This window comes from Salvelinus alpinus, chromosome 17 (assembly GCF_045679555.1).
Source record: "Salvelinus alpinus chromosome 17, SLU_Salpinus.1, whole genome shotgun sequence".
In the NCBI taxonomy this organism is placed as follows: domain Eukaryota; kingdom Metazoa; phylum Chordata; class Actinopteri; order Salmoniformes; family Salmonidae; genus Salvelinus; species Salvelinus alpinus.
The window spans coordinates 41,464,441-41,491,518 of NC_092102.1; the positions used below are offsets into that span (position 1 = coordinate 41,464,441).

The following is a 27,078-nucleotide window of genomic DNA, read 5'->3' on the forward strand; positions in this document are numbered from 1 at the left end:
TCCCCTAAGCAAGCTGGTCCTAGGGCTCTGTTCACAAACACAAACACACCCCACAGAGCCCCAGGACAACAGCACAATTAGACCCAACCAAATCATGAGAAAACAAAAAGATAATTACTTGACACATTGGAAAGAATTAACAAAAAAACAGAGCAAACTAGAATGCTATTTGGCCCTAAACAGAGAGTACACAGTGGCAGAATACCTGACCACTGTGACTGACCCAAACTTAAGGAAAGCTTTGACTATGTACAGACTCAGTGAGCATAGCCTTGCTATTGAGAAAGGCCGCCGTAGGCAGACATGGCTCTCAAGAGAAGACAGGCTATGTGCACACTGCCCACAAAATGAGGTGGAAACTGAGCTGCACTTCCTAACCTCCTGCCCAATGTATGACCATATTAGAGAGACATATTTCCCTCAGATTACACAGATCCACAAGGAATTCGAAAACAAATCCAATTTTGATAAACTCCCATATCTACTGGGTGAAATTCCACAGTGTGCCATCACAGCAGCAAGATTTGTGACCTGTTGCCACAAGAAAAGGGCAACCAGTGAAGAACAAACACCACTGTAAATACAACCCATATTTATGTTTATTTATTTTAACTTGTGTGCTTTAACCATTTGTACATTGTTACAACACTGCATATATATAATATGACATTTGTAATGTCTTTATTGTTTTGAAACTTCTGTATGTGTAATGTTTACTGTTCATTTTTATTGTTTATTTGACTTTTGTATATTACCTACCTCACTTGCTTTGGCAATGTTAACACATGTTTCCCATGCCAATAAAGCCCCTTGAATTGAATTGAATTGAATTGAGAGAGAGAGAGAGAGAGAGAGAGAGAGAGAGAGAGAGACAGAGAGACAGACAGAGAGAGTGAGGGAGACAGACAGACAGAGAGACAGAGAGAGAGAGAGAGAGACACAGAGAGACAGACAGAGAGAGAAAGAGAGACACACACAGAGAGACACAAAGACACAGAGACAGAGAGACAGAGAGAGAGACAGACAGACAGAGAGAGAGACAGGTAACTTCCACAAAGCTGTGAACGATCTGAGACAAGGCAAGAAGGACATTCTATGCCATCAAAAGGAACATAAAATTAAACATACCAATTAGGATCTGGCAAAAAATACTTGAATCAGTTATAGAACCCATTGCCCTTTATGGTTGTAAGGTCTGGGGTCTGCTCACCAACCAAGAATTCACAAAATGGGACAAATACCAAATTGAGACTCTGCATGCAGTATTCTGCAAAAATATCCTCTGTGTACAACGTAGAACACCAAATAATGCATGCAGAGCAGATAGCCACTAATTATCAAAATCCAGAAAAGAGCCACTAATTATCAAAATCCAGAAAAGAGACGTTAAATTCTACAACCACCTAAAAGGAAGCGGTTCCCAAACCTTACATATCAAAGCCATCACCTACAGAGAAATTTACCTGGAGAAGAGTCCCCTACGCAAGCTGGTCCTGGGGCTCTGTTCACAAACACAAACAGACACAACAGAGCCCCAGGACAGCAACACAATTAGACCCAACCAAATCATGAGAAAACAAAAAGATAATTACTTGACAGATTGGAAAGAATTAACAAACTAGAATGCTATTTGGCCCTAAACAGAGAGTACACAGTGGCAGAATACCTGACCACTGTGACTGACCCAAACTTAAGGAAAGCTTTGACTATGTGCAGACTCAGTGAGCATAGCCTTGCTATTGAGAAAAGTCGCCATAGCCTGTCTTCTCTTGAGAGCCAGGTCTGCCTATGTGCACACTGCCCACAAAATGAGGTGGAAACTGAGCTGTACTTCCTAACCTCCTGACAAATGTATAACCATATTAGAGACACATATTTCCCTCGGATTACACAAATCCACAAGGAATTTGAAAACAAACCCGATTTTGATAAACTCCCATATCTACTGGGTGAAATTCCACAGTGTGCCATCACAGCAGCAATATTTGTGACCTGTTGCCACAAGAAAAGGGCAACCAGTGAAGAACAAACACCATTGTAAATACAACTCATATTTATGCTTATTTATTTTCCCTTTTGTACCTTAACTATTTGCACATCGTTACAACACTGTATATATACATAATATGACATTTGTAATGTCTTTATTCTTTTGGAACTTTTGTGAGTGTAATGTTTACTGTTCATTTTTATTGTTTATTTCACTTTTGTATATTATCTACCTCACGTGCTTTGGCAATGTTAACACATGTTTCCCATGCCAATAAAGCCCCTTGAATTAAATTGAATTGAGAGACAGAGACGGATTTAAACAGCTTGGTTGGGCTCATGCTCTCCCCCCAATTACACAAACTGAGCCCCCCCAACTAAACCTTTCCACAAAGACAGTCAGTGAGCGCAATAGGAATTCAACTTAAAGAAAATATGATAATATAAACAAAAACATGTGGTGCTAATTGACTTAATACAACTGAAGAGCTGCGGGACACCCCCCCCCCCCCCCCACCACACCCCCTTGACTACACTAAGGATTGAAAAAGACCCTCTCTGCCCTCTATCCTGTTGAAAAGAGAAAATAAAAGGTGAGGAGAAAATTGAGGCATTTACTATCTGGCCAAAAACTAAACAGGGCAGGTCATTTAAAGGAGAGTAATGGGTGCAGTAATGAAAGGTGGTTGAGCTCGTTTCCTTTGGAGCTAATTAAATTAACGAAGAGTAGCACCCTCTTAATACAAACCGGCCTTGCATAGACACACACACACAAAAACACACACACACACACTTTACTCCACTAACGATGACAAGTGTACCACCACCAATACCTAACCCCTCACTCACAAGTTAAGTAAGGTACTTGTTAGCATGGACCCTATTTGCATTCCTCTGCATTTTCACTCTTCAGCTTTTCAGTCTTTCGTTCTTCACATTAGTTCTACAAAATATCTTGATAGGCCTAATCTAAATTGCACTGGTAATGCTGATCAAGTATTCTCATATGTGCAAGTATAAATCATCTCTGACGTTCGATGTCTATAGCTGCACAGAATGAATGAGGATACCTTGTTGATAACTACCATTATAAGTATGCACATGCACACACAAACCATCTCCGCATCAGAGGGTAGAGGAACAAAAGAACCCAACAATCCCCCTCCTCTCTCAATCAGGGCGGTCGCTGTGTTTTCACTCATTAATCATAGATTCATATTCATCCAAACAAACTCTGTTTTTCTACCCAAGAAAAACACCCGTCTCCCACCCAGTCTCCCCCTCTCTCTCTACCCCTCGCCTTACCTCCCCCTCTCTCTCCACCCCTTGCCTTACCTTCCCCTCTCTCTCCTCCCCTCGCCTTACCTCCCACCCTCTCTCTCCCCCCCTCGCCTTACCTCCCCCTCTCTCTCCACCCCTCGCCTTACCTCCCGCTCTCTCTCCTCCCCTCGCCTTACCTCCCCCTCTCTCTCCACCCCTCGCCTTACCTCCCCCTCTCTCCACCCCTCGCCTTACCTCCCCCTCTCTCTCCACCCCCCGCCTTACCTCCCCCTCTCTCTCCTCCCCTCGCCTTACCTCCCACCCTCTCTCTCCTCCCCTCGCCTTACCTACCACCCTCTCTCTCCTCCCCTCGCCTTACCTCCCCCTCTCTCTCCACCCCTCGCCTTACCTCCCCCTCTCTCTCCTCCCCTCATCTTACCTCCCACCCTCTCTCTCCTCCCCTCGCCTTACCTCCCCCCCTCTCTCCACCCCTCGCCTTACTTCCCCCTCTCTCTCCTCCCCTCGCCTTACCTCCCCCTCTCTCTCCACCCCCCGCCTTACCTCCCCCTCTCTCTCCTCCCCTCGCCTTACCTCCCCCTCTCTCCACCCCTCGCCTTACCTCCCCCTCTCTCTCCACCCCTCGCCTTACCTCCCCCTCTCTCTCCACCCCTCGCCTTACCTCCCCCTCTCTCTCCACCCCTCGCCTTACCTCCTCCTCTCTCTCCACCCCTCGCCTTACCTCCCCCTCTCTCTCCACCCCTCGCCTTACCTCCTCCTCTCTCTCCACCCCTCGCCTTACCTCCCCCTCTCTCTCCACCCCTCGCCTTACCTCCCCCTCTCTCTCCACCCATCGCCTTACCTCCCCCTCTCTCTCCTCCCCTCGCCTTACCTCCCCCTCTCTCTCCACCCCTCGCCTTACCTCCTCCTCTCTCTCCACCCCTCGCCTTACCTCCCCCTCTCTCTCCACCCCTCGCCTTACCTCCTCCTCTCTCTCCACCCCTCGCCTTACCTCCCCCTCTCTCTCCACCCATCGCCTTACCTCCCCCTCTCTCTCCACCCATCGCCTTACCTCCCCCTCTCTCTCCTCCCCTCGCCTTACCTCCCCCTCTCTCTCCACCCCTCGCCTTACCTCCCCCTCTCTCTCCACCCCTCGCCTTACCTCCCCCTCTCTCTCCACCCCTCGCCTTACCTCCCCCTCTCTCTCCACCCCTCGCCTTACCTCCCCCTCTCTCTCCTCCCCTCGCCTTACCTCCCCCTCTCTCTCCTCCACCCCTCGCCTTACCTCCCCCTCTCTCTCCTCCTCCCCTCGCCTTACCTCCCCCTCTCTCTCCACCCCTCGCCTTACCCCCCCCTCTCTCTCCACCCCTCGCCTTACCTCCCCCTCTCTCTCCTCACCTTACCTCCCTCTCTCTCTCCTCGCCTTACCTCCCTCTCTCTCTCCTCGCCTTACCTCCCCCTCTCTCTCCTCCCCTCACCCTCTCCCCACTTTCTCCTTTAACTCTACGCTAGCTGCTGATAAGCTGAAATCCAGTTATAAATAGCACACACTCTCTCACACACGGTTGGGTATACACAGGAACCGTTACTCACCCTCTATACACACCGCATGGCTAGGTCCCCACACACACATACAGTCTCTCTAGCTCACACACACAGTCTCTCTCGCTCACACACACACACACACACAGTCTCACTCGCTCACACACACTCACACATAGCATCCTAGCGTGGGCCCGAAACCCCACGCTACTCTCGAACTAAATCCCCACGACAACCAAACACCCGGCACGGGCGGATATCCCATCAGCTACCTGTGCAGCAAGAGGTGTGACGTAGTAAGCCAACTGGCCCCAGAAGTGTGTACACACACACACACACACACACACACACACACACACACACACCCTCTCTGACAGAGAGAGGTAGAGAAATTAAAGGCTAAGAAGATTTAGGAGTTAAAAATAAACAAGACCTGGACTGAGGAGCATGGAGCAACCTATTCCTGTCCAAGACCTGGACTGAGGAGCATGGAGCAACCTATTCCTGTCCAAGACCTGGACTGAGGAGCATGGAGCAACCTATTCCTGTCCAAGACCTGGACTGAGGAGCATGGAGCAACCTATTCCTGTCCAAGACCTGAACTGTGTGAGCATGTTTGTACATGTGAATGTGTGTGAATGCGTGCGTGTGTATGTTTATGCATTCATGAGGCCTTGTGTATTTTTAAGCAATGTATATTTTAAGTATAGTATGTGTATTTTGTTAGTAATTTTAAGTATAGTATGTGTATTTTTAAGCAATGTATATTTTAAGTATAGTATGTGTATTTTGTTAGTAATGTATATTTTAAGTATAGTATGTGTATTTTGTTAGTAATGTATATTTTAAGTATAGTATGTGTATTTTTAAGCAATGTATATTTTAAGTATAGTATGTGTATTTTGGTAATAATGTCTATTTTAAGAATAGTACATGTATTTTGTTAGTAATGTCTATTTTAAGTATAGTATGTGTATTTTGTTAGTAATGTATATTTTAAGTATAGTATGTGTATTTTTAAGCAATGTATATTTTAAGTATAGTATGTGTATTTTGGTAATAATGTCTATTTTAAGAATAGTATATGTATTTTGTTAGTAATGTATATTGTAAGTATAGTATGTGTATTTTGGTAGTAATGTCTATTTTAAGTATAGTATGTGTATTTTGGTAGTAATGTCTATTTTAAGTATAGTATGTGTATTTTGGTAGTAATGTCTATTTTAAGTATAGTATGTGTATTTTGTTAGCAATGTCTATTTTAAGTATAGTATGTGTATTTTGTTAGCAATGTCTATTTTAAGTATAGTATGTGTATTTTGTTAGCAATGTCTATTTTAAGTATAGTATGTGTATTTTGTTAGTAATGTCTATTTTAAGAATAGTATGTGTATTTTGTTAGTAATGTCTATTTTAAGTATAGTATGTGTATTTTGGTAGTAATGTCTATTTTAAGTATAGTATGTGTATTTTTTTAGTAATCAGTGATTACATCAGCCCATGAATGACATGATGATGGTGAACACAGACAGAGACAATGGTGCACGGTTGGTCATGGTGTCAGAGCGTGAGGCTGAGCATTACCACTAATTAAAAACACAAAAATAAGTTCAGTTAGAATAGGCATTGGTCCGAAACTGCAAAAGAAAGGAAATTCACATGAGCACCACAACGCCTATTGCCCCCATGCTCTACCAAGGTTTTACAGCACACAGCTTTGACCTACTACAGTAGCTATGTTGGTATTGTACTTCACACTATGTGTAGGCAGGTTGTTTAGGATTCAAACCTTCATAAACAGCCTCATTCATACTCTTAGAGGAGGTGCTCCCACAATAATGGGATTTGTACCACATACAAGGTAAAGTATTGGATTCTTCACACACAACAATAAGACAATACGCCACCTTTCAAGTTTTTTAAAATTAAATTAAAGCAAGACCATCAAGTGTGATTGAGCTGTTTTGTCTTGTAGTAATGTGGAGCATGCCTGTATTTCCTTAAACCTTTATTATAGCAAAACATGTCACTGGAAAAAACAAAACATAACATTTTTGTGGGTCAGTAGGTGCCCAGCATAACAACAGGTGGTGGTGTGTTGGACGTAGTAGCTCAGATACACAGAGCCCGTCTACAGTCCTGATGTCAGTAACTCTTAGTTTACCTGTGTAATATTGAATTAAGCTTAGAACCACTAGCGTTTTGAACACGGTCCTGTTTATCCATTTCTGTGCTGATCAATGGACAGTTTATTACCTCGTCAAAATAATATGTAGCTTAAAGTAATGTTTGTACTTGTATTTATTTTTGTAATAAAGATGGCGGCGCAACAATAATACACATTTACAATAGGCCGATATCAAAAAATAAATACAGCCAAAACTATACTGAACAAAAACGGAACATGTAACAATTTCAAAAGATGTTACTCAGTTCATATAAGGAATTCAGTCAATTAAAATAAATTAATTATGCCCTAATCTATGGATTTCACATGACAGCCATGGCATAGGCCCACCCACTTGGCAGCCAGGCCCACCCACTGGTAAGCCAGGCCCAGCCAATTAGAATGAGTTTTTCCCTACAAAAGGGCTTTATTACAGACAGAAATACTCCTCAGCACCCCCCTCAGACAATCCCGCAGGTGAAGAAGCCGGATGTGGAGGTCCTGGGCTGGCGTGGTTACACGTGGTCTGTGGTTGTTAGACCGATTGGACGTACTGACAAATTCTCTATAACGACATTGGACACAGCTTATGGAAGAGAAATGAACATTGAATTCTCTGGCAACAGCTCTGGTGGACATTCCTGCAGTCAGCATGCCGATTGCACACTCCCTCAAAACTTTAGACATCTGTGGCATTGTGCTGTGCGACATAATTGCACATTTTAAAGTGCTCTTTTTTTGTCCCAAGCATTGATATGCCACACCTGTCAGGTGGATGGATTGTCTTGACAAAGGATAAAATGCTCACTAACATGAATGCAAACAAATTTGTGCACAGAATTTGAGAGAAATACGAATTTTTGTGCGTATGGAAAATTTCAGGTATTTTTTATTTCATTTTTTTTATTTCAGCTCATGAAACATGGGACCAACACTTTATTTTTAATTTCTTGAACTTTATTTAGAGATTTCCAGATATAACAACAAAAACAGTAAAACCCCAACCCCTCATTCTCCCATCCATCCACCCACCCACCCACCCACCCACCCATCCACCCACCCATCCACCCACCCGCCCACCCACCAAGGCATTTATGAAAATAAGTTAAATAGGAAAGAAAAACAGAAACAAACAGTAAGAGAAACAAAAACAACAGACCAAAAGTTCTATAAAAATTCAGCACAAATGGCCACTAGAACAGACATGACTGCTCACCAAACAACGCAAGTTACACTAAGTAAAAGACTGGCTCTCCACGTATTGTATTACTGGGGACCAGGTTAAGTCTAACTTTTGTCGGGACCCAAGTACAGTATACCTAACCTTCTCCAGAGGCGATGGTCTAGGGGAAGTACCCCAAAAATGGCAATGACCAAGTTGGGGCTAACAGTTGTATTACACATACAGTTGAAGTCGGAAGTTTACATACACCTAAGCCAAATACATTTAAACTCAGTTTTCACAATTCCTGACATTTAATCCAAGTAAAATTTCCCTGTCTTAGGTCAGTTAGGATCACCACAGAATAATAGTAGAGAGAAGAGAGAAAGATTTATTTCAGCTTTTATTTCTTTCATCACATTCACAGTTGGTCAGAAGATTACATACACTCAATTAGTATTTGGTAGCATTGCCTTTAAATTGTTTAACTTGGGTCAAACGTGTCGGGTAGCCTTCCACAAGCTTCCCACAATGAGTTGGGTGAATTTTGGCCCATTCCTCCTGACAGAGCTGGTGTAACTGAGTCAGGTTTGTAGGCCTCCGATTATTCAGTTCTGCCCACACATTTTCTATAGGATTGACGTCAGGGCTTTGTGATGGCCACTCCAATACCTTGACTTTTTTGTCCTTAAGCCATTTTGCCACAACTTTGGAAGTATGCTTGGGGTCACTGTCCATTTGGAAGACCCATTTGCGACCAAGCTTTAACTTCCTGACTGATGTCTTGAGATGTCAATATATCCACATACATTTCCTTCCTTATGATGCCATCTATTTTGTGAAGGGCACCAGTCCCTCCTGCAGCAAAGCACCCCCACAACATGATGCTGCCACCCCCGTGCTTCACGGTTGGGACGGTGTTCTTCAGTTTGCAAGCCTCCCCCTTTTTCCTCCAAACATAACGATGGTCATTATGGCCAAACAGTTCTATTTTTCTTTCATCAGACCAGAGGACATTTCTCCAAAAATTATGATCTTTGTCGCCATGTGCAGTTGCAAACCGTAGTCTGGCTTTTTTAAGGCAGTTTTGGAGCAGTGGCTTCTTCCTTGCTGAGCGGCATTTCAGGTTATGTCGATACAGGACGCGTTTTACTGTGGATATAGATACAAAAGTCCTTTGCTATTGTTCTGTGATTGATTTGCACTTTTCGCACCAAAGTATGTTCATCTCTAGGAGACAACGCGTCTCCTTCCTGGGCGGTATGACGGCTGCGTGATCCCATGGTGTTTGTACTTGCGTGCTATTGTTTGTACAGATGAACGTGGTACCTTCAGGCATTTGGAAATTGCTCCCAAGGATGAACTAAACTTGTGGAGGTCTACAATTTTTTGGGGCAGATAGGCTAATTTCTTTTAATTTTCCATGATGTCAAGCAAAGAAGCACTGAGTTTGAAGGTAGGTCTTGAAATACATCCACAGGTCCACCTCCAATTGACTCAAATGATGTCAATTAGCCTAACAGAAGCTTCTAAAGTCACAACATCATTTTCTGGAATTTTCCAAGCTGTTTAAAGGCACTGTCAACTTAGTGTATATTCTGACCCACTGGAATTGTGATACAGTCAATTATAAGTGAAATAATCTGTCTGTAAACAATTGTTGGAAAAAGTCCTAACTGACTTGCCAAAACTATAGTTTGTTAACAAGACATTTGTTGAGTGGTTGAAAAACGAGTTTTAATTACTCCAACCTAAGTTTATGTAAACTTCTGACTTCAAATGTATGTGAGAATGGGACCCCATTTTTGAGGCAGAGGCCACTCAAAGATTGGCATGACCAAAACATGTACCACAGTCGCTGGACTCTGGTGGCACTTGGGGTCAACATTTGGGTATATTTTTGCCAATCTGTCATTTGAGTAATGGAGTCAGTGCAAAACCTTAAACTAAATAAGCCCATGCCTTATGCAAAATTATGTGTGGATACGCTCAATACTTTGTTGCCATATATCATCAGGTAGCTCGCCGGCTATTTTTTATTTTTTATTTTTTTATTTATCCGTTATTTTACCAGGTAAGTTGACTGAGAACACATTCTCATTTGCAGCAACGACCTGGGGAATAGTTACAGGGGAGAGGAGGGGGATGAATGAGCCAATTGTAAACTGGGGATTATTAGGTGACCGTGATGGTTGAGGGCCAGTCTTGCTATGTCTTGCAAAATGCCAATTTTGTATTTGCAAAGGAAGGCGGATTAATGTTCTGTACTATGTCGTATAATCTGTAGATTGTGCCCTTCAGATAAGGGTTAAGATCTAAGCACCTCTCGACTGGACACTTAGTGGGTTCGAGTGGAAATGAAGGGAAACGTTTTTTGGCAAAGCTGCGAGTTTGCAGGTATCTAAAAGTGGGTATTAGGAATGTTATGGTCAACCCTCAGAGTATCGAATGAATTATTAACAAATAGGTTACAACAAAACACCAGACCGTTCCTACGACAGAATTGGAATGCCGTGTCAATCTGTGACGCTGGGAAGAGATGATTGTTAATGGAGAGAAGCAGCTTGTTTAAGGCTAAAGTGACTTTGGAAATTGGGACAAGATTTTAAGGGAGTTCTGAACAATGGGGTTCAAAACATGGGTGGCAAGGTTAATGGGCATTTCTTTTTATTTAACTAGGTAAATCAGGCATTGGGGAGCACAGGAACGAGACTGGAGAAGTTGGAAGGCTTGACTATAACTCCATGATGGCCTAAGTTGGGACTCCTTGTTTTCAAATGTAGAAACCCAATAAACACATTTAGATATATTTGCTGACCAGTAGTAGTGTAAAAGATTAGACCTGCAGGCTTTGGTCTCTCTAGATATACCTTTCTCATTGGTGGATTTGACTTATTCCAAATGAAGTTGGAAATGTAGCTGTCCAGCTGTTTGAACATCGACTTTGGCAGAAAAATGGGGATCATTTGGAATAAGTACAAAAACCTAGGTAGTACAGTCATCTTGACAGAATTAATGCAACCTGTTCATTAAATAGGAAGAGACGACCACCTTATGAAATCCTGCTTAGTGCGCTCCAGGAGTGTTGTGAAGTTAGGTTTAAACAAAGCCTTAAATAAGCGTGTGACCACTTTCCCCAAATAAGTAAAGACCGGATGCTCCACCTTAAATGGGAAATTAGCATACCCAATTCCTTCTGCTAACTGATTAATAGGGAGGAGCACACATTTTGTTAGATTTAACTATAACCAGAGAATGTCCCAAAACCTTGTAGCATGGCCAAGAGATAGGGTATAGACTCCACAGGGTTAGAGATGTATAAAATAAGCGTGTCTGCATATAAGGACACCTTGTGAGTTATGTTGCCCCTCAATATTCCCTTAATCCTCTCCTCCTCCCGCAGGGCGTTAGCAAACGGCTCAATAGCCATATCAAACAGGAAAGGGGATAGACAACAACCCTGCATGGCCCCCCTGTGGAGAGGGAAGTAGCTGGAGGTAGCTGGAGTAGCTGGAGGTAACATTGTTGGTGCGAACAGAATCCACTGGGGACGAGTACAAAATCTTAATCCAGGAAAGGAATGACGGGCCAATCCCAAATCTCTCTAGTACTGTAAATAAATATTCCCCCTCAACACGGTCGAAAACCTTCTCAGCATCAAGAGAGATGACAGCCTCTGGCTTTAGAGTTGAGTGGGCAGAATAAAGGTTAGCGTTATGTGCACTGTTTGTCGTCATACGCTGTGTATGAAATCATTTGGCCCTTTAGATATGCTTTTAACGACTCCCACACAGTAGAATGAGACATGTCAGGGGTGCTGTTGATCTGAAAAAAGACATCAATGTGAGTTGATATGTATTATTTAAAGGCACTACAGGATAGTAGTAGTGGGTCAAGTCGCCACGTGCGTTGTGACACAGTACTGTCCGGAAGGTGGATATGTAGCTGGACAGGGCTACGGTCTGAGATAACGATGCTGTGATATTGGCTATCGCCTTAGGCGATGCGTCATTCTGTAACGATGTGCGCTGAGAGTCCGGAAGCAAGTTCAGGGAGTGAGTGTTTTAATATATAAACGGAACACAATACAAAACATGAAACTCGAACAGCACACAGACATGACACAGAAACAATGATGCCTGGGGAAGGAACCAAGGAATCTTGGAAGGAATCTTCCAGGCTATTCAGACAGGTGTCATGTCTGTTCAGATTTCATGATAACCCCCATTACCATGGCTAGGTCATGGGGGATCCGTGTCAGGTGAGCCCGAGGCTTCAGCAGAGGCCTGCTCCTTTGTGGCCTGCGGCCGCTGTTGTCTCGACATTTTACGGTTAAAAGGCAGAAAAAAAGCCATGTTAGTGAATTGGGTTTGATTCCAAAATAAATGTTACAAAAGTAACACGGTGGGGGAGGTTTTGGTCAAGTATTAATAGTAAATTGTTCGCCCTGGATCTGAGCACCGAGAAAACGCGTCTTCACATGTTGCTGCTCACTAGCGCCCCCTCGGGACCAATACTTCAAATTGTGCGTTTATATTTTTATTCAGTATAATATATAAAACACACACACACATGCACACACAGGTATTAATAATGTTAATAGCAGGACACTGTAAAGTCCAGTTTCCCTCTGAAGAGTATGAATTAGGCTGTTTGAGAAGGTGTGAATCCTAAGCAACTTGCCTACACATAGTTTGAAGTACAATACCAACATAGCTACTGTAGTAGGTCAAAGCTGTGTGTTGGAAAACCTTGGTAGAGCATGGGGGCAATAGGCGTTGTGGTGCTCATGAATTTCATTTCTTTTTTTTCGGCTTCAGACGAATACCTATTCTCACATAAAACTTTGCTTTTCATTTTTAATTTCCATGTTTTTTACACCAGAAGGTGACTATGCAACATTCCTCGACAACATTATAATAAAAACAAATAAGGCCACATGGGGTGTGGTATATGTCCGACATACCACGGCTAAAAGGGCTGTTCAACATCCCAACCTTGTTAACCATTATCTACTTCAAATATGGCATGATTCTACTGCACTGCCCTCCTGAATTATCAAGTCATTGTTGTTTATCAGCTTGATCTTAAAATGAAAATATCATATGAATCTAACCTTTAATTGATTTAAAATTGTTCCAACATTTTTTTCAAAAACATGCATGTCACAATTATTGGCACCCCTGCATTTAGTACTTAGTGCAGCCTCTTGTCACCTAGATAACAGCTCTGAGTTGTCTCCTATCATGTTTGATGAGGTGGGACAACACATAGGAAGGGGTTTGAGATCATTCCTCCATACAGAAACTCTCCAGATCCTTCAGAGTCCTCGGTTCCTGCTTGTGGAATCTCCTCTTCAGATCCTTCAGAGTCCTCGGTTCCCGCTTGTGGAATCTCCTCTTCAGATCCTTCAGAGTCCTCGGTTCCCGCTTGTGGAATCTCCTCTCCAGATCCTTCAGAGTCCTCGGTTCCCGCTTGTGGAATCTCCTCTCCAGATCCTTCAGAGTCCTCGGTTCCTGCTTGTGGAATCTCCTCTCCAGATCCTTCAGAGTCCTCGGTTCCCGCTTGTGGAATCTCCTCTCCAGATCCTTCAGAGTCCTCGGTTCCCGCTTGTGGAATCTCCTGTCCAGATCCTTCAGAGTCCTCGGTTCCCGCTTGTGGAATCTCCTCTCCAGATCCTTCAGAGTCCTCGGTTCCCGCTTGTGGAATCTCCTCTCCAGATCCTTCAGAGTCCTCGGTTCCCGCTTGTGGAATCTCCTCTCCAGATCCTTCAGAGTCCTCGGTTCCCGCTTGTGGAATCTCCTCTCCAGATCCTTCAGAGTCCTCGGTTCCCGCTTGTGGAATCTCCTCTTCAGATCCTTCAGAGTCCTCGGTTCCCGCTTGTGGAATCTCCTCTCCAGATCCTTCAGAGTCCTCGGTTCCCGCTTGTGGAATCTCCTCTCCAGATCCTTCAGAGTCCCCGGTTCCCGCTTGTGGAATCTCCTCTCCAGATCCTTCAGAGTCCTCGGTTCCCGCTTGCGGAATCTCCTCTCCAGATCCTTCAGAGTCCTCGGTTCCCGCTTGTGGAATCTCCTCTCCAGATCCTTCAGAGTCCTCGGTTCCTGCTTGTGGAATCTCCTCTCCAGATCCTTCAGAGTCCTCGGTTCCTGCTTGTGGAATCTCCTCTTCAGGTCCTTCAGAGTCCTCGGTTCCCGCTTGTGGAATCTCCTCTCCAGATCCTTCAGAGTCCTCGGTTCCTGCTTGTGGAATCTCCTCTTCAGATCCTTCAGAGTCCTCGGTTCCTGCTTGTGGAATCTCCTCTCCAGATCCTTCAGAGTCCTCGGTTCCTGCTTGTGGAATCTCCTCTCCAGATCCTTCAGAGTCCTCGGTTCCTGCTTGTGGAATCTCCTCTTCAGATCCTTCAGAGTCCTCGGTTCCTGCTTGTGGAATCTCCTCTTCAGATCCTTCAGAGTCCTCGGTTCCTGCTTGTGGAATCTCCTCTTCAGATCCTTCAGAGTCCTCGGTTCCTGCTTGTGGAATCTCCTCTCCAGATCCTTCAGAGTCCTCGGTTCCTGCTTGTGGAATCTCCTCTTCAGATCCTTCAGAGTCCTCGGTTCCTGCTTGTGGAATCTCCTCTTCAGATCAACCCCACAGGATTTCAATGAGGTTCAGGTCAAAATTATTTCTTGATGAGTTTATTTTAGTTTTACAATTTTAACTCAATTAAAGGTTAGATTGATATGATATTTTGAATGTAAGATCAAGCTGATAAACAATTACCTTTTTCACTGCAATTTTGGTTCCTATTTACCTAGGGTGCCAATAATTCAGGAGGGCACTGTATTTGTATAAGTTTGAACCACTGTCACTTATTTTGATTCGAAGCAATGTTGTCCTGCTATTTTTATTGACTTGGTCATAACTTTTGATACGGTAGACCATTCCATTCTTGTGGGCCGGCTAAGGAGTATTGGTGTCTCCGAGGGGTCTTTGCCTGGTTTGCTAACTACCTCTCTCAAGTAGTGCAGTGTATAAAGTCAGAACATCTGCGGTCTCAGCCACTGCCTGTCACCAAGGGAGTACCCCAAGGCTCGATCCTAGCCCCCAAGCTCTTCTCAATTTACATCAACAACATAGCACAGGCACTAGGAAGCTCTCTCCTCCATTTATATGCAGATGATCCAGTCCTATATTCAGCTGGTCCCTCCCCGGATTTTGTGTTAAATGCTCAACAAAGCTTTCTTAGTGTCCAACAAGCTTTCTCTGCCCTTAACCTTGTTCTGAACACCTCCAAAACAAAGGTAATGTGGTTTGGTAAGAAGAATGCCACTCTCCCCAAAGGTGTTATTACTACTTCTGAGGGTTTAGAGCTTGAGGTATTCACCTCATACAAGTACTTGGGAGTATGGATAGACGGTACACTGTGCTCTCGTCTGCATTAAAACCAAATATCCATCCAGGTTGGATGTGACAGCAGAGATGAGGTGCGCACTGTCGACCACGCCCCCCGACTTTAAGAAGCTCTGATGCGACATGCCTCAAGCACACGCATCTCATTATTGGTGGTGAGTTAAGATGGATTATGTCAGTATAATTTACAGTGGACTGTCATAGCCCCACATTATAATTATGTGATGGTGAGTTGAGAAGACAATCAGAAATACTGTTAAAATGTTTTTGAATTGAATGCCATAGCACCAAATTAAAAAGTGAACATTGGCTGTTAATTACATAATTGTTTTTTCACATGGTGGCGAGACTTTTTATGTATCAAAATGGGGTCGTGGGCCAAACAAAGTATGGGAACCACTGAGCTATAGTGACAAACACAAAGAAACACACACCTCTCTCAAATGCAGGTTCTCTTTCTCCCTCTGGTCCAGCTGCTCCTCCAGATGACCCACCTGGTACTCCGCCTCCTCGCGTGCTGTTGCCATGGTGATTATCTCTGACCTCTCGCCTCTCTGACCCTTCCCTCCTCCCTGGATCATCTCCAGCAGCCTCTGGATGGACTGGTCCCTGGCACCCAGCGTCTGTTTCTGGGAGTCAATCCTCAGCTCCATCTCTTTCAGGGTCTTCCTCAGCAGGTACAGCTCCTTGCCCTGCCGTTCGTGATCTGACTGCAGCCGGCTGAAGTTCTCCTCCGTCAGATCCAGGGGAGGGGGAGAGGAGAAGCCATCGCACCCAGGGACCATGCATGGGCTGCTGGGAGGGCTGAGGCAACGGCCAGGGCTGTGGATGAGGTGGCTGGGGCTCTTTCTAGACAAGGGGATGGGAGTGTTAGCAGGGCTGTGTCTGGGGCCAGGCCCAGAGTTGTACCCAGGGCTGTGGATGTCAGCTTGGTGGTGTCTGACGTTGGAGCTGTACCCAGGGCTATGTGGATGGACAGGGCTGTTTCTGGGCCCATGGTTGTAGGTGTTACTGGGGCTGTGTCTGGGGCTGACTCCTTGACCAGGGCCGGGGCTATGTCTTTGCCCAGGGCTGTGGAGGTGACTGGGGCCCAGACCAGGACTGTGTCCAGGGCTGATTCCAGCCCGGTGGTCCTCAATATGGAGTTCTCGGTTCGAGCCGGTGTGAGTGGAGATGTTTGTGTGAGATCCCGAGTTCTCTTGTTGCAGACGACTGTTCATCTCTCTATGACTTCTCAGCTCTTCCTGTAGCCCATGCACTGACAACTGGAGATGCTGAGAGAGAGAGAGAGAGAGAGAGAGACAGACAGAGGGAGAGACAGAGGGAGAGAGACAGAGAGACAGAGAGAGAGACAGAGAGAGACAGAGGGAGAGAGAGAGACAGAGAGAGAGAGAGAGAGACAGAGAGGTGAGCCATTAAAAAGAAGAGATACACAGGGAAGACACAGAAACACAAGGAGGACAATGACACACACACACACAGCTGAACACAAAAGGATAGGAGCAAACTCAGGACACACTTTGTTTCTTATAGGTTCCCAAACCTGCAGCATAATATGGTGAAGTAAAAAATAAACAAAATAAACTACGTTTTAAAAAGTAACAAGCAAAATGAAACAGAACACACTCGTTCCCTGCTGGCTAAATTAAGCACTTTTAGCTAAAGTATACAATCATTACATTTATAATCAAAGGTAAGGATCTGCATATCTTCAATACTCTACTATAGCATTTTAGAGTTGATTGGATCTGTGATTATTCACACATAAATGCAATGTCAACACACTCCAGTAGATGGCGACACTTCCCCTCATAAAGACAGAACACAGGGCCAGACAGGGTACCACTCTAACAGGAAGGATGATGGATCTGTGGGCACAAGGCTCAGTTGAACTTAACAACCCTTACTTTACTGAGTTCAAACTGTCACATCATAGCTTTACTGGGGGAAAAACGGAGAAGTACAGGCTCGCTAGAAGCCATGGCAAATACAGCTACTTGTTACAGACCCGCACACACACAGTTTTCACACAAATACAAAAGCATACATTTTAACACATACAAAAAAGCTATCAAATACAAAGCCTACAAGAATGAGGAACAAAATAAATACTTTAAACTATGCAGGAAGCTCAAACTGTCTGAACGAAGTCAGTTGGAACACTTCTCCCATCATAGAACGAGGAACAACACACAGACACACTGACACACTGCGACGGGGTGTACGAGGAGATGTTAGAACGTACAGTTGACACTGAAAACTGGAGCAGAACCAACACACACACAGAGTACACACACACACACAGAGTACACACACACACACAGAGTACACACACACACACAGAGTACACACACACACACAGAGTACACACACACACACAGAGTACACACACACAGAGAGTACACACACACACACAGAGTACACACACACACAGAGAGTACACACACACAGAGTACACACACACAGAGAGTACACACACACACACAGAGTACACACACACACAGAGTACACACACACAGAGAGTACACACACACACACAGAGTACACACACACAGAGTACACACACACAGAGAGTACACACACACACACACACAGAGTACACACACACACAGAGTACACACACACAGAGTACACACACACAGAGAGTACACACACACACAGAGTACACACACACAGAGTACACACACACACAGAGTACACACACACACACACACAGAGAGTACACACACACACAGAGAGTACACACACACACACAGAGTACACACACACAGAGAGTACACACACACACACAGAGTACACACACACACAGAGAGTACACACACACACAGAGAGTACACACACACACACACAGAGAGTACACACACCAACACATTCACACAAACATACACATAGACAAACAGATGGTGAAAAACAAGTCTTCAAATCCCCCAAAAATGTATGTCACATGTGCAGAATACAACAGGTGTAGACAGTGAAATGCTAACTTACAAGCCCTTAACCAACAATGCAGTTAAGAAAAATACCTAATACCTTAAAGAGCAGCAGTAAAATAACAATAGTGAAGCTATATACAGGTAGTAGTGGTACAGAGTCAATATGCGGGGGCACTCAACACCGTTGAGGTAATTGAGGTAATATGTACATGTAGGTAGAGTTATTAAAGTGACTGTGCATAGATTATATTACATGAGAGTAGCAGCAGCGTAAAAGAGTGGTGGTGTGGGGGGGGGGGGGGGGGGGCAGTGAAAACAGTCTGGGTAGCTGTTGAGCAGTCTTATGTCTTGGGGGTAGAAGCTGTTTAGAAGCCTCTTGGACCTAAACTTGGCGCTCCGGTACCACGGGCCGTGCGGTAGCAGAGAGAACAGTCTATGACTAGGGTGGCTGGAGTCTGACAATTTTTAGGGTCTTCCTCTGATGGCAGGAAGCTTGGCCACAGTGATGTACTGGGCCGTACGCACTACCCTCTGTAGTGCCTTGCGGTCGGAGGCCGAGCAGTTGCCATAACAGGCTGTGATGCAACCAGTCAGGATGCTCTTGATGGTGCAGCTGTAGAACCTTTTGAGGATCTGAAGACCCATGCCAAATATTTTCAGTCTCCTGAGGGGGAATAGGTTTTGTCGTGCCCTCTTCACAACTGTCTTGGTGTGCTTGGACCATGTTAGTTTGTTGGTGATGTGGACATCAAGGAACTTCAAGCTCTCAACCTGCTCCACTACAGCCCCGTCGATGAGAATGGGGGCGTGCTCGGTGCTCCTTTTCCTGTAATCCACAATCATCTCCTTTGTCTTGATCATGTTGAGGGAGAGGTTGTTGTCCTGGCACCACACAGCCAGGTCTCTGACCTCCTCCCTAGAGGCTGTCTCGTCGTTGTCGGTTATCAGGCCTACCACAACTTAATGATGGTGTTGGAGTCATGACTGGCCGTGCAGCCATGAGTGAACAGGGAGTACAGGAGGGGACTGAGCACACACCCCTGACGGGCCCCCGTGTTGAGGATCAGCATGGCGGATGTGTTGTTACCTACCCTTACCATCTGGGGGCGTCTAGGGTTTCTGGGATAATGGTGTTGATTTGAGCCATGACCAGCCTATCAAAGCACTTCATGGCTACAGACGTGAGTGCTACGGGTCAGTAGTCATTTAGGCAGGTTACCTTAGTGTTCTTGGGCACAGGGACTATGGTGGTCTGCTTGAAACATGTTGGTATTACAGACTCAGACAGGGAGAGGTTGAAAATGTCAGTGAAGACACTTGCCAGTTGGTCAGCGCATGCTCTGAGTACAATTCTTGGTAATCCGTCTGGCTCTGCAGCCTTTTGAATGTTAACCTGTTTAAAGGTCTTACATCAGCTACGGAGAGCGTGATCACACAGTCATCCGGAACAGCTGGTGCTCTCCTGCATGTTTCAGTGTTACTTGCCTTGAAGCGAGCATAGAAGGCTTCTGGTTGGGGTATGTACGTACAGTCACTGTGGGTGACTGTACTGACGATGTCATCGATGCATTTATTGATGAAGCCAGTGACTGATGTGGTGTACTCCTCAATGCCATTGGAAGAATCCCGGAACATAAACCAGTCTGTGCTAACAAAACAGTCCTGTAGCTTAGCATCTGCTTCATCTGACCACTTTATTGACCGAGTCACTGGTGCTTCCTGCTTTAGTTTTTGCTTGTAAGCAGGAATCAGCAGGATATAATTATGGTCAGATTTGCCAAATGGAGGGCGAGGGAGAATTTTGTACGCGTCTCTGTGTGTGGAGTAAAGGTGGTCTAGAGTTTGTTTTCCTCTGGTTGCACATTTAACATGCTGCTAGAAATGAGGTAAAAACGGATTTAAGTTTCCCTGCATTAAAGTCCCCGGCCTCTAGGAGCACCGCCTCTGGATGAGCGTTTTCCTGTTTGCTGATTGGCCGTATACAGCTCATTGAGTGTGGTCTTAGTGCCAGCATCGGTTTGTGATGGTAAATAGACAGCTACGAAGAACATAGATGAAAACTCTCTTGGTAGATAGTGTGGTCTACAGCTTATCATGAGATACTCTACCTCAGGCGAGCAAAACCTTGAGACTTCTTTAGATATTGTTCACCAGCTGTTGTTTACAAATATACATAGACCTTAACAGAGGCTGCTGTTCTATCCTGCCGACACAGTGTATAACCCGCCAGCTGTGTTATTCATGTCGTCGTTCAGCCACGACTCGGTGAAACATAAGATATTACAGTTTTTAATGTCCCGTTGATAGGATATACGTGCTTGTAGTTCATCCACTTTATTATCCAACGATTGTACGTTGGCCAATAGTACCGATGATAAAGGCAGATTAGCCGCTCGTCGCGATATCCTCACACCCCGACCTCCTTCCGCGATACCTGTGTCTCTCAGGCGATTGACGGGTATGAAGGCGTTCTCGGGTGTCTGGAGTAAATCCCTCTCGTCCGACTCATTAAAAGAAAAAGATTTGTCCAGTTCGAGGTGAGTAATCGCTGTTCTGATGTCCAGAAGCTCTTTTCAGTCATACGAACATTACATACAAAATAAGTTACAAACAATGCAAAAAAACAAACAAAATACCACGGTTAAGAGCCCATAAACCGGTTGGTTAAGAGCCCATAAACCGGTTGGTTAAGAGCCCATAAACCGGTTGGTTAAGAGCCCATAAACCGGTTGGTTAAGAGCCCATAAACCGGTTGGTTAAGAGCCCATAAACCGGTTGGTTAAGAGCCCAAAAAACAGCAGCCATCCCCTCCAGCGCCATTTGAGTGAAGGAGGACCATTTTAACGCTAATATTTCCCTGTCTCACAACCGGTCTCCCTCTGACTATCTCCAGAAACAAGGGATGGAGAATACAGAGAAGGGGGAGAAGTAACAAGAATGGAGAGAACAAGATGAGAGAAAAGGGAAAAGAGAGGAGGGAGGAAAAGGATGAGAGAGGGAGAGGGCAGAGAAACTTTGGCAGACAATAGATAATAGTGGCTTCTGTCGTGACGATAAGATATTACTAGAAACTAAAAGTTAAGTCAGAAGGTCGAGGGAAGAGAAGTACAAGTTTAGAGAGGAATCAATAAAGGGTGCCACCGCTGTCTGGCCTCCTCAATTAGAGTGTATTGATCCTACCATGTGTGTTTGTTAAAGAGGATTGTACTGACTGCAGAACAACAAAACCTCAATATCACCAATATTCCTGTCTACTGATATCTATCAGGTCTGCTAAAGAACAGCTATGTAATCTGTCATCTTAGTGAACAGGTAGCCTGGCGGGTTAGAGCGTTGGGCCAGTATACGAAAGATTGCTGGATCGAATCCCTGAGTTGACAAGGTGAAAATCTGTCGTTCTTCCCCTGAGCAAAGCAGTTAACCCACTGTTCCCCGGGCGCCAAGACGTGGATGTGGATTAAGGTAGCCCCCCTGCACCTCTCTGATTCAGAGAAACATTTCAGTTGAACGCATTCAGGTGTACAACTGACTAGGTATCCCCTTTTCCCTACACACAGCACACACTGCTGTGTTCTGAATACAAACAATGATAATGTTTGGATCATGCCTAGTGGTATCCATCCACCCTAAAGACTTTACAAAGAACCACATTAATAAAAAGAAAGGTTAAACAACATATGTATTAAATCACTGTCTCACCATCAATCCCCCTGACCCCTGACCCCTCACCCCCACCCCTCTCAGGTTATGTAAGGACATGTCTTCAGGATAATGTGCAGGCTACGGTGTACAGTATGTGCTATCTATGGCATCAGAGTAGTTATTATCAATGTACAGTAAGTGAATAGATTGAAAAGCGTGTGGGTATGGGGCTGAATTGCTCCATCCAACCACAAAGGAAGCTGTCTGTAGAATGGTTCTGTATTCAGTCACTATTAATGAAAATACAAAAAGGTTCACCCCTGTGGCCTCAATGTTTCAATGAGTGAGATGAGTAAAAACAGTGTGTGTGTGTGTGTGTGTGTGTGTGTGTGTGTGTGTGTGTGTGTGTGTGTGTGTGTGTGTGTGTGTGTGTGTGTGTGTGTGTGTACGCCGGTGTAAAAGCACAGTGGTGCAGTTAGTGTAAGAGTGTGAGACCGAGCTACAAATGTATGGAGAGGAGGCTTCACAACTGTGTGAGGGAGGGAGAAGAAGCTAAGCCTAATAGAACACACCTCTGTGAGAAGGACAGAGTGAAAGGGAGAAGGAAAGAGTGGGTGAAAGTGAGAGAAGACAGACAGACCAGAGAGCAGTCTATAGAACCTCTCCTCCCATTCATTCTAACTTCACAGAAGAACTGACTTTTATAGCTGCTAGAATGCCAGCCGTTGGACATGTTCCCATGGTAACAGAGTGAGAGTGCCATGTCTACCACACGGTCTTTATGTACACGACCGTTCAAAAGTTTGGGGTCACTTAGAAATGGCCTTGTTTTTGAAAGAAAAGCAAAGAAATTAAAATTGTCCATTAAAATAACATCAAATTGATCAGAAATACAGTGTAGACATTGTTAATGTTGTGAATGACTATTGTAGCTGGAAACGGCTGATTTTTTAATGAAATATCTACATAGGCTTACAGAGGCCCATTATCAGCAACCATCACTCCTGTGTTCCAATGGCACGTTGTGTTAGCTAATCCAAGTTTATAATTTTAAAAGGCAAATTTATCATTAGAAAACCCTTTTGCAATTATGTTAGCACAGCTGAAAACTATTGTTCTGATTAACCCATTTGGGATACATTATTCATTTCTACACAGAAACCTACAGGCAGACAGTGTGGATGCTTTGTCCCCATGTTAAGACCATCATGGGCCTTCATCAAGCCTCCTTCCCTCCCTCCCCCAGTTATTCTCACCTGGTCCTCCTCTGGAGAGGCCCACTTCTGTTCCTTCAGGATGGATGTAAGGACTCCCTCCTCTTTCCTCGTCCCTCTGTCTCGACTTTTCACCTCCGGGCTCCAGAAGTTCATTCTACTGTTGACAGAAGAGCTCATCCTCCCTTCTCTCCCATCCCTCCCTCCATCCATCTCTCTTCTCAGCAGTTCATTCTCTCTCTGCAGCTCCCTGAGCTGAACCTGGATGTCCTCTCCCCCTCCTTCTCCACCCCGTCCAGCCTGCCTCAGCAGCCCTGAGGGCCCCCCTGCCTGGAGATGCTGGGTGTGGCTCTGGTCCCCATAGCCCTGGCTGTCTGATGTGGTGGTGATGTTGGGGCTGCTGCCCATGGCTGTGGTCCGGCCCGTGTAGGAGGTTCTGCTGGTGGCTCGGCCCAGAGTCATGGTTCCTTTAGGGTAGCCACCGGAGGAGGCCAAGGCATCGCGGTCACTTAGGTACATGGGGCTGGAGGTGGCGTAGGCTGCGTTCAGGGACTGGATGTTCTCCATAGACAAGGTTTTACCCCCTGACCCTGTCCCGGCTGACTTTGACCCTGACCCACTAGCCACGCCAAGTTTACGATACCCCTGCTTCGGGTTCTTCTGTAACTTAGTTGATTGTGCGGAGCTGCCCTCTCCATGCCCAGTGCTCCTGGCACTGTCATGCATCCTGCTCTGATGATGGCTGGATTCTAATGTGGAATCACGGCAGCTACATGCTCAGAAATATAAACAAGTGTCTGACGAGGTGGCGTCTTTCTTGTCCTCGGGATCCTTATGTTTTTGGACTAGGATTTGTTTAACTCACTGCCATTCATCTCTGTCACTGGTGGTTGGAGACAGTCACAGTTCCAACACAGCAGGCTACTGATCTCTCATACCGGCTGGTCACTATTCTGGAGCTCACTGCAACACTGGAGGGTACCATGGATACTGTGAAAGAGAGCAGGAGGGAGGGAGGGAAATAAAAATAGATGGAAAGAGGAAGAGAAAAGACATGGCGCCAATCAACAAAATAACACCAGCACAGACAATATCACCCCTGAGAGAACTGGGCTATTTCGACTGAGAAGTGAGATCTTAGACAGGTGTAAGCAGCCAGGGATCCTGTGGTATTGGGTTCAGAGGGGAGTGGGCCTCTACTCTATACTGAAAAGCTTTCTCTAGGTCTAGGCAACCCCTAATTAAACCCACACATGCACTGTATAACCACATAGAGAGATAGAGAATGAGGGGAGACAGAAATAGATGGAGGAGTGGAGAAACTGGGAGAGAGACAGAGAGAGGGATGCTGAAGATGAAATAAAAGAGGGTGAGAGAGGGAGATGGGTACTGAGAAGAGAAAGAGAGTGGATAGGAGAGACTGGAAGACAGATGGAGACAGGGTAAGAGAGGAGAGAGAGAGAGAGAGACGGGGTAAGAGAGGAGAGAGAGAGAGAGAGAGACGGGGTAAGAGAGGAGAGAGAGAGAGAGAGAGAGAGACGGGGTAAGAGAGGAGAGAGAGAGAGAGAGAGAGAGAGAGAGACGGGGTAAGAGAGGAGAGAGAGAGAGACGGGGTAAGAGAGGAGAGAGAGAGAGAGAGAGACGGGGTAAGAGAGGAGAGAGAGAGAGAGAGAGACGGGGTAAGAGAGGAGAGAGAGAGAGAGAGAGACGGGGTAAGAGAGGAGAGAGAGAGAGAGAGAGAGAGACGGGGTAAGAGAGGAGAGAGAGAGAGAGAGAGAGAGACGGGGTAAGAGAGGAGAGAGAGAGAGAGAGAGAGAGACGGGGTAAGAGAGGAGAGAGAGAGAGAGAGAGAGAGAGAGACGGGGTAAGAGAGGAGAGAGAGAGAGAGAGAGAGACGGGGTAAGAGAGGAGAGAGAGAGAGAGAGACGGGGTAAGAGAGGAGAGAGAGAGAGAGAGACGGGGTAAGAGAGGAGAGAGAGAGAGAGAGAGAGAGAGACGGGGTAAGAGAGGAGAGAGAAAGAGAGAGAGAGAGACGGGGTAAGAGAGGAGAGAGAGAGAGAGAGAGAGAGAGAGAGAGAGAGAGAGAGAGAGAGAGAGAGAGAGAGAGAGAGAGAGAGAGAGAGAGAGAGAGAGACGGGGTAAGAGAGGAGAGAGAGAGAGAGAGACGGGGTAAGAGAGGAGAGAGAGAGAGAGAGACGGGGTAAGAGAGGAGAGAGAGAGAGAGAGAGAGAGAGAGAGGAGAGAGAAAGAGAGAGAGAGAGACGGGGTAAGAGAGGAGAGAGAGAGAGAGAGAGAGAGAGAGAGAGAGAGAGAGAGAGAGAGAGAGAGAGAGAGAGAGAGAGAGAGAGAGAGAGAGAGAGAGAGAGAGAGAGAGAGAGACGGGGTAAGAGAGGAGAGAGAGAGAGACGGGGTAAGAGAGGAGAGAGAGAGAGACGGGGTAAGAGAGGAGAGAGAGAGAGAGAGAGAGAGAGACGGGGTAAGAGAGGAGAGAGAGGGAGAGACGGGGTAATAGAGGAGAGAGAGAGAGAGAAACATATACAGGATCAAATACAAATCTTAGAATCAACTATTAAAAACTACCAGAACCCACTGGTTTCTCCAATTACCTTGAATGAGCTACAGGACAAAATAAAAACCCTCCAACCCAAAAAGGCCTGTGGTGTTGATGGTATCCTCAATGAAATGATCAAATATACAGACAACAAATTCCAATTGGCTATACTTAAACTCTTTAACATCGTCCTTAGCTCTGGCATCTTCCCCAATATTTGGAACCAAAGACTGATCACCCCAATCTACAAAAGTGGAGACAAATTTGACCCCAATAACTACCGTGGGATATGTGTCAACAGCAACCTTGGGGAAATCCTCTGCATTATCATTAACAGCAGACTCGTGCATTTCCTCAGTGAAAACAATGTACCGAACAAATGTCAAATTGGCTTTTTACCAAATAACAGACCATGTTCACCCTGCACACCCTAATTGACAACCAAACAAACCAAAACAAAGGCAAAGTCTTCTCATGCTTTGTTGATTTCAAAAAAGCCTTCGACTCAATTTGGCATGAGGGTCTGCTATACAAATTGATGGAAAGTGGTGTTGGGGGTAAAACATACGACATTATAAAATCCATGTACACAAACAACAAGTGTGCGGTTAAAATAGGCAAAAAACACACACATTTCTTCCCACAGGGCCGGGGGGTGAGGCAGGGATGCAGCTTTATCCCCACCCTCTTCAACATATATATCAACGAATTGGTGAAGGCACTAGAAAAGTCTGCAGCACCCGGCCTCACTCTACTAGAATAGTCTGCAGCACCCAGCCTCACCCTACTAGAATAGTCTGCAGCACCCAGCCTCACTCTACTAGAATAGTCTGCAGCACCCAGCCTCACCCTACTAGAATAGTCTGCAGCACCCGGCCTCACCCTACTAGAATAGTCTGCAGCGCCCAGCCTCACCCTACTAGAATAGTCTGCAGCACCCAGCCTCACCCTACTAGAATAGTCTGCAGCACCCAGCCTCACCCTACTAGAATAGTCTGCAGCACCCAGCCTCACCCTACTAGAATAGTCTGCAGCACCCAGCCTCACCCTACTAGAATAGTCTGCAGCACCCAGCCTCACCCTACTAGAATAGTCTGCAGCACCCGGCCTCACCCTACTAGAATAGTCTGCAGCGCCCGGCCTCACTCTACTAGAATAGTCTGCAGCACCAGGCCTCACCCTACTAGAATAGTCTGCAGCACCCGGCCTCACCCTACTAGAATAGTCTGCAG

General features: G+C 45.5%; 1 protein-coding gene across 1 annotated transcript in view; it reads right to left on the reverse strand.

Annotated features, from left to right (window-relative positions):
- Positions 1-27,078, reverse strand: part of LOC139542954 (ERC protein 2-like) — a 440,697-nt gene that overhangs the window by 392,492 nt on the left and 21,127 nt on the right. Inside the window, exons 2-3 of the mRNA XM_071348974.1 lie at positions 23,338-24,285; positions 15,941-16,780 (exon numbers count right to left, since the gene is read on the reverse strand). Coding sequence (XP_071205075.1) covers positions 15,941-16,780; positions 23,338-24,021 — 1,524 coding nt within the window. The 5' untranslated portion in view covers positions 24,022-24,285. The remainder of the gene's footprint in view (positions 1-15,940; positions 16,781-23,337; positions 24,286-27,078) is intronic.